Here is an 8,753-nt window from a genome sequence, read left to right on the forward strand (position 1 = left end):
ATCTCTTAACTTCTCCTCTGTGTCTCTGCCCTTCCCTCTGCACCCAACACCGACTCTCCTCGCTTCTATTTCTTCTTTGTTGTTGCTGGCTGTGATCCGTTTCAACGAGATTCTCCCTGCCTCCAGGTATCCCAAAGTCATGGCCGAAGAGGGCATCCGAGTCGTACGAGAATGGCTGGAGGCTTCCACACCCATGGAGGAAGGTAAAGTTGACTAATGCCAGGACAGGAGCAGACAGCATGGTCCTCCTCCAGGTCTGGTGAGCTACAAAACTCCCATCGGCCCCAACCAGCATGGGCAGTGGTCTGATGGAAGTTTGGGCGCCACAACATCTGGAGGCTAATATCACGTTACCTAAGGTAAAGGTAAAAGGACCCCTGACCATTAGGTCCAGTCATGACCGACTCTGGGGTTGCGGTGCTCATCTCGCTTTCCTGGCCGAGGGAGCGGGCGTACAGCTTCCAGATCGTGTGGCCAACATGACTAAGCCACTTCTGGCGAACCAGAGCAACGCACGGAAATGCCGTTTACCTTCCCACTGGAGCGGTACCTATTTATCTACATGCACTTTGACGTGCTTTCGAACTGCTAGGTTGGCAGGAGCAGGGACCAAGCAACGGGAGCTCACCCCGTCGCAGGGATTCGAACTGCTGACCTTCTGATCGGCTAGTCCTAGGCTCTGTGGTTTAACCCACAGCACCACCCATGTCCCTTCACATTACCTAGCCTTGTGCAAATCTGCAATAGTGCCGTAGGTTGGGCCAGGTATTGCGGACAAGCGTAAAAGTTAGCAGCGGTACAGAAGCACCTCCGAAAGCTTCAAACCTCTTCTTTTTTAAAAACTTTCTAGGCCTGTGTTTTTGGCATTTTGCCAAATGAGGTGGGGCAGCACTTGATTTATAAGGGTTCAGGCTTAGGGAGGGGCACTAATGTCAGGGAAGCAACCCCCCATCATCATTCTTTGGGAGCGAGTCGGGGGACTGTTCTGGGGATGAGTCAGGCTGGTGTAGAGTCAAAGGTGTCTCCCCCTTCTGCGACAAGCTCCCCTCCCCGCACTGGAATCCCAGAACCAGACAAGGCATGAAAAGGGCGGGGGAGAGATTGGCTGCATACAGGCGCAGTCTCCGATTGCTTGGGGAAAGCTCTGGAGAAGAGGGGTCTCAGACAGCTGTGGGGAAGCAGGGACTTTCAGTCTCTGCAACTGATGCATGGGGCAAGGCAGGCTTCCGCAACCTCAGCCCTCCAGATGTTTTGAGACTACAATTCCCATCATCCCTGACCGCTGGTCCTGCTAGCTAGGGATCATGGGAGTTGTAGGCCAAAAACATCTGGAGGGCCGAGGTTGAGGAAGCCCTGGGGTAAGACCTACCGGAATGAGCTGCTGTGCCCGTCTGGTCTGACGCTCAGTCAAGTGAAGATCGTGGGGTTTTTTCCAAATAAAGAGTTACAGTGGTACCTCGGGTTAAGAACTTAATTCGTTCTGCAGGTCTGTTCTTAACCTGAAACTGTTCTTAACCTGAGGTACCACTTTAGCTAATGGGGCCTCCCGCTGCCGCGGCGCAATTTCTGTTCTCATCCTGAAGCAAAGTTCTTAACCTGAGGTACTATTTCTGGGTTAGCGGAGTCTGTAACCTGAAGCATCTGTAACCCGAGGTACCATTGTAATTCCAACTTTGAAGGGTGTGATTTACTGCCGGCTTGCTCTTTTGACAGCTGCAGTCACTCAAGAGAGTGCTCTGATGGTGTTTCCTGCTTGGCAGGGGGTTGGACTCGATGGCCCTTGTGGTCTCTTCCAACTCTATGATTCTATGATTCTAAGGGAATAGCACCCTCTCTACAATAGCGTGGGGGGAACCTCTGAACCAGGAGCTGTATGCAACCATTCTGACAGACTCTGCCTGGGCCATACACCTTTGCCTGGCTGGAATGTGTCTGTGAACCCTGATTAATTCTGACAACGCCTCTTGCTTGCCTGAATGGATGGCGAGAGAGGGACGTGGGGATGTTTATCAAAACTTTCCCACTGTGCAAAGATTTTTATTTTTTTTAATACTCTCGTTTCCCTGGCCCTGCCCACCACCGGCATATGGATGCTGGAAGGTTGCCCAGCAGAGAAGGCAGCCTGTCAGCTGCCTATTGGCGTTCCCTATTCCCTATTCGCGTGCTCAGTTGTATTTTTAAAAACAAGGTGTGTGGCCAAAGATGAGAGAGAGAGAGTGGGGCTAAAGGTGGACCCAAATTAACCGCATCTGCAAGGGAAAAAAAGTTAATATATAAACTAGAATTCCCGGATGTGCCACAGTGTGTCAAGAAACTTGCCTTGTGGCCGCTAAGGCAGCGAACTCAGCTCTGAAAACCTACCGACATTCAGGCAGCCAAGCCCTCACTCGCGCTAACCTCTCCCTTGCCCCTGCAGCCTCTGTTTATAGCCGCTACGAAGTGGAGGACGACTGGTGCCTGTCTGTCCTGAAGTCGTACAAAGCCGAAGATGGAGAAGATTTTCCCTGGAGTGTCGGTGAGGCCTGTGCTAGAGGGGGAAAGAGCAGCCAGGAGGGAATAACGAGAAAGGGAAATGGAAATGGGGTTATGGAATAATGACCAATCAGGCTTGAACTGGCTGGTGGCCACGTTAGCTGCCAGATGAGGCTGATTGGCCGGGGGCGTTGTCCTTCTTGGTACCTGTCCTGGAATTAGCCAGTGGCGAACTTGGAGCCACCAGTCCCTTGGAATGTAACTTGACCAATTGGGAGTTTAGAAGAGACCACTCAATGTTGGAATGGGTGGGTATAAGTGGTGCCAATGAAGACTATTTGACTCCCATCATCCCTAGCTATCAGGACCAGTGGTCAGGGATGATGGGAATTGTAGTCCCAAAACAACTGGAGGATCGAGTTTGCCTATGCCTGCTTTAAAACAATCAAAAATTAAAATACTAAAGCAGTTTAAAATTACCTTGGCTTTCTTATTAGCCTGCTTTGCAGTTTTAGCTTCTCTTGTGGGCTGAGAGCTAGCTGTTCTGTGGTTTTGTTATCGTGGTTTGTGTGGTGTTGCATCTCCCCCTCCCCCCACCCCTCTGGTATCTGTACAGATGTACAGTGGGTAATAAATGTTGCAGTTTTAAAGCCACCTATCCCCACATTTTGTGGTATCGAATTATCCCCCTAGAAGAGGCAAGCTGGACTGTGTTGGGTTGGCCACACCAGTCCCAGCTGCCTGTTTCAATCCCGCTAACCTCATTCCTTTATTCCTTTTTTTTTCAAACAAGGTGATGACATGACTTCTGAAGGAAGACGGCAGCTTGCACTGTTCCTGGTGAGTTCCAAGACATATCGCCCCTCCTCATTTGCCCTGTCGGAGCTGGGGCTGTCTATTTATTTAGGCTTCTTCTATACTGCTTTCCATGATGAATGACCACAAAGCTCTTCAGATCTCAAGGTCCTGTCTGCGGCATCATCCCCAGGATGCCATGCAGTGAATGGTCCTGAGATTTATATATATATATATATATATATATATATATATATATATATATATATAATTAGTTTTTTAACATATCATTTCCAACATTCATATAACATAACTTCCTATCTTATACAATACTTTTGACTTCCGTCAACACCTCTGATGATTTTCCGTTCTTTATCACTTATTCTGCATTTCTTAGTTGTCTCTATTACTCTTAATTATCATTAACTAATAAGTCTCCTCATAGTCTTACTTGTAATATTTCCAATAATCCTCCTTACAAAACTTCGATCCTACAATCCTACTAGCGTGATCTGTTCATTACTATTACTTTTCAAGTAGTTCATATATTTACTCCAGTCTTCTAAGAATCTCTGTTCTCGCAGGTTTCGAATCCTTCCTGTTAATTTTATCTAATTCTGCATAGTCCATCAATTTCGTCCTCCATTCTTCTTTTGTCGGCAGTTCTTCTTGCTTCCATTTTTGTGCCAATAATATTCTTGCTGCCGTCATTGCATATAAAAACAACTTTACAATCCTGTCTATTAATATCATCTCCTACAATGCCAAGTAAAAATGCTGCTGGTTTCTTAATAAATGTATATTTCAACATCTTTTTCATCTCATTATATATCATTTCCCAGAAGTTTTTTTCACTTTTTTACATTCCCACCACATGTGGTAAAAAGTTCCTTCCTTTTCTTTACATTTCCAACATTTATTACTTATTTGATACATCTTAGCTAATTTCACAGGGGTAATATACCACCTATGCATCATTTTCTTTCAAAGCATTGCGTTCAATGGTCCTGAGATTTAAGCGTCTCATGTTCTCCCGACTGAGCCAGGGCTTTCCAAACTTGGGTCTCTGGCTGCTTTTGGACTACAACTCCCATCATCCCTAGCTAGTAGGACCAGTGGTCAGGGATGATGGGAATTGTAGTCCAAAAACAGCCGGAGACCCAAGCTTGGAAAGCCCTGGCAGATGTGATGGGATCCTCTGCCTCTAGGTCAGGGATTGGGGATATCACCAGATCTTACTGGACTCCCAGCTCCCAGCAACCATAGTCAGCATGGCCAATGGTCAGAGATGTTGGGAGCTGGAGTCCATCAACATATAGAGGACCAAATGCAGCACATGGCCTGTTCCATCACCGCTGACTGTGATTGCTCTCTCTTGGCTTGAAATGGCTCCTTACGGCATGAAGGGGGCAAATCCCTCTTGAAGTAGGTGTGGCAGCCGCCATCAGCCCTTGCCTGGGTTCAGTGTAGGTGGAACTGGCCTCAAAGGAAAGGGTCACAGGAAGCAGTGGTCTGTGTGCTGGCATTGTGGTTTGCCCAGCTGGCAGCAAAACCAAAATGCTTGTTTACAAAGCTGTTGCACTACCAACCTTACTGTATGCTTGTGAAACATGGACCACTTATAAACACCATCTCCAGCTCCTCGAAAGATTCCATCAATGGTGTCTCCAGAAAACAATTCACATCACTTGGGAAGACAGGCAAAGTAATAGCAGTGTACTGGAAGAAGCAAATATCACCAGTGTCGAAGCAATGATTCTTCAACATCAACTTGGTTGGACTGGTCATGTTGTTTGGATGCCTGATTATCATCTTCCAAAGCAACTACTCTATTCCCAACTTAAAAATGGAAAGCGTAATGCTGGTGGTCAACAAAAGGCAAATCTTTAGCCATTTTCAAATATATAAAAGGATGTCACATAGAGGAGGGAGAAAGGTTGTTTTCTGCTGCTCCAGAGAAGCGGACACGGAGCAATGGATCCAAACTACAAGAAAGAAGATTCCACCTAAACATTAGGAAGAACTTCCTGACAGTAAGAGCTGTTCGACAGTGGAATTTGCTGCCAAGGAGTGTGGTGGAGTCTCCTTCTTTGGAGGTCTTTAAGCAGAGGCTTGACAACCATATGTCAGGAGTGCTCTGCTGGTGTTTCCTGCTTGGCAGGGGGTTGGACTCGATGGCCCTTGTGGTCTCTTCCAACTCTATGATTCTATGATTCTTTAAAAATGTAGTATAAACACTGATAATTGGGAAACACTGGCCTGCAAGTGCTCCAGGTTACCAAAGGTGTTGTGGGCTTTGAAGACACTCCAACTCAAGACAAAAGGAAGAAACGTGCTAAGAGGAAGGCCCGCTTGGTGAACCCTCACCGTGATCAACTCCAGAAATCTGTGTCCCCAGCGTGGAAGGACGTGTGGATCCAGAACTGGCCTCCACAGTCACTTACGGACTCACTGTTAAGACCGTGTTCATGGAAGACAATCTTACTCGGCCCATGAGTGATCATCAAAGAAGGAGAAGATTGTGGTTTGCCCAGCAGGCCACAAAAGCAGTTCTGGGTTTTGCCTGGGAAGGAGAGAGGAGTTTGCTTCTTACTTTAATATAATTTGTGCTTCCCAACACACAAACCAAAACATTACCGTCCTTCGAAATTCATTCTTCTCCAACCGTGTGTTTGTGTGTGTGTGTGTGTATAAAGGGAAAGTGTGTACAAATGCACATATTAGTGAAAATAACATACAAAAATGCGTTAACAGGGGGAATTGCTTGCAAAAAAATTATTAGTCATAATTATGTGCAAAACCCCATTGATTAGGAGAAAGAAATGTTTTGTGGAGACTTTTAAAAGAATAAAACAAAATTGCAAACACTGCAGAAACATTGTGAACTTAAAGACAGGAGAAAGGAGAAATTTTCCCAACCCTAGTTTCACCTCTGACCAGTTGGGGGGGCGTGGAGAGCAGCAGAGATACTTTATCGCAAAGCTCAGCATCTTTTCCTGTACGTTCTGCCCTCGGATTGTCTCCTTCCATTCCTCCCCCCATGTCCTCACAATTGGTTACTGATTCTCCGGCAAAACTAGAGGATTATTGCTTCCGTTGCCTGAGTTTGCATGTTTGTTTCCCCACTCCCTTCCTCATGCCGTCCTTGGAAATCCATTTTAACCTTGTTTTCTCTCCTTCTCACTCCACAGGCCCGGAAGCACCTCCAAAATTTTGAAGCGACGCACTGCACACCGCTCCCTCCCCAGGAATTTCACCTCCCTTGGAGCTTATAGCACCTCCATCACCCCTGCGCCAGTCAAGGCCTCCTGTATTGATACCAGACCACCCAGCGTAGTGCATCTGCTTTTCTTGTGTGTGTGTGTGAGTGAGTCCGACCATCTCTGCTACCCTCCTACTGCAAGCTGTAAATCTGCTTCCTCTCCCCTGTAATATTTATCCTCCAACACCCTCCTTCGCCCAAATATAAAACCACACACAGTTGTAGAGGTTCACAATAAAGATGGTATTTTTTTATACTTACCGAGTCTTTTCCTGGCCCGTGTAACTTGGGAAAGGTGAGTGGTGAGCAGGGGGTCTGCCAGCCTTACTGTATGCTTGTAAAACATAATAATAATAATAATAATAATAATAATAATAATAATAATAATTTATTATTTATACCCCGCCCATCTGGCTGAGTTTCCCCAGCCACTCTGGGTGGCTCCCAATCAAGTGTTAAAAACAACACAGCATTAAATATTAAAAACTTCCCTAAACAGGGCTGCCTTCAGATGTCTTTTAAAGATAGGATAGCTGCTTATTTCCTTCACACCTGAAGGGAGGGAGTTCCACAGGGCGGGTGCCACTACCGATAAGGCTCTGTGTCTGGTTCCCTGTAACCTCACTTCTCGCAGTGAGGGGACCACCAGAAGGCCCTTGGCGCTGGATCTCAGTGTCCGGGCTGAACGATGGGGGTGGAGATGCTCCTTCAGGTATACAGGATCGAGGCCGTTTAGGGCTTTAAAGGTCAGCACCAACACTTTGAATTGTGCTCAGAAACGTACTGGGAGCCACATGGACCACTTATAAACGCCATCTCCAACTCCTCAAAAGATTCCATCAACGGTGTCTCAGAAAAATAATTCACATCACTTGGGAAGACAGGTGAACTAATATCAGTGTACTGGAAGAAGCAAAGATCACCAGTGTTGAAGCAATGATTCTTGAACATCAACTTGGTTGGACTGGTCATGTTGTTCGGATGCCTGATTATCGTCTTCCAAAGCAACTACTCTATTTCAAACTAAAAAATGGAAAGATAATGCTGGTGGTCAACAAAACAAGGTTAAAGGCTCTCTCTTTTATGGGTTCTGTTGGTTTAAAAAGTATTTATATGCACCGCCCTCTCACAAAAGACCAGGACAGTGCGCAGCGATATGGTTGGCATCTGCCTCAAAAGACAGTGGATTGCACCTTTGGGGGTGGTCAAACCGCTGGTGTGGCTGCAGAGACCGGTAGCTCATAACTGCTGCCTCCTTTGTTGTTTTTGCTGTGTTAGCAGCACCAACGTGACCTTTTGGGGGCACCAGCCTGGACAGTTTGTATGGAGGCCCCTCAGTGAATAGGAGGCCCTGCTGGCCTCTGCCCACTGGTGGGGGCTGCCCTCAGGGGTCTCCTAGGCTCCTTTCCCCCCTTGATGGCCTTTGATTCCCAGTTCAAACAGGTGATTCCCACCTGCCTTGTTCCTGATGTAGATATCCACTCACCCATTGTTCCCTGGCAGGGTGCACATACCATTATTTGGGTTTGCCTCAGGCGCCAAAATGTCTTGGGCCAGCTCTGGCAGCAAGTGAGGCAGAGATACCCCTGGCAAGGCTTTGGCCCAAGAGAATGGACACAGGCTATGAACTCACCCGCTGCACCAATTCTGCTCCAGTGCTTCATTTAGTTCCCAGAAAGTGGGTTTTCTCTTCCAACATCCCAAAGCTCAGCAAAAAGAAGATGAAAAACGGGACTAGTACAATTCTAAGCTACGCCAACAGAAGTAAGAGCGTTGAGGTCGAAGGATATAACAGTACCACCAAACATGACTTAGAGAAGCAGTACAGTGGTACCCCGCAAGACGAATGCCTCGGAAGACGAAAAACTCGCAAGATGAAAGAGTTTTTCGTTTTCTGAGGTGCTTCGCAAGACGGATTTTCCTAAGGGCTTGCTTCGCTAGATGAAACGGCCCTGCCTCTTGTGTCATGGCGACGCGCACTGCACACACGGACGCTCGCTTCCCCGCTCCTCCGGCTCCCTTCCAGCTGACGGTTAGTGCCTCGCGCTGCTGCCCACCCCCCTCGCGCGCTCCCCTCAGAGAGCCGTTGCCGCCAGCGCCTCTCTCTCCCTGGAGTCGCGCTCCTGAGCCCTCCACCCTCCAGCAGCCGCATCGCATGGTGGCCACAACACGCGGGTGAGTCTGAGGTACCGGCTGCGGCAGCTGTCCTGCTTCTCCCCGCCCC

The 8,753-nt window shown here is 47.6% G+C and overlaps 1 protein-coding gene across 1 annotated transcript in view; it reads left to right on the plus strand.

The window, feature by feature from the left end:
- The window catches only part of ABHD16A (abhydrolase domain containing 16A, phospholipase), a 37,295-nt gene extending 30,510 nt beyond the window's left edge, over positions 1 to 6,785 (plus strand). Inside the window, exons 17-20 of the mRNA XM_083425804.1 lie at positions 127 to 203; positions 2,417 to 2,515; positions 3,266 to 3,312; positions 6,459 to 6,785. Coding sequence (XP_083281930.1) covers positions 127 to 203; positions 2,417 to 2,515; positions 3,266 to 3,312; positions 6,459 to 6,542 — 307 coding nt within the window. The 3' untranslated portion in view covers positions 6,543 to 6,785. The remainder of the gene's footprint in view (positions 1 to 126; positions 204 to 2,416; positions 2,516 to 3,265; positions 3,313 to 6,458) is intronic.
- Positions 6,786 to 8,753: the final 1,968 nt, after the last annotated feature.

The sequence above is a fragment of the Podarcis tiliguerta genome, assembly GCF_965153285.1.
Source record: "Podarcis tiliguerta genome assembly, chromosome: 2".
NCBI lineage: Eukaryota > Metazoa > Chordata > Lepidosauria > Squamata > Lacertidae > Podarcis > Podarcis tiliguerta.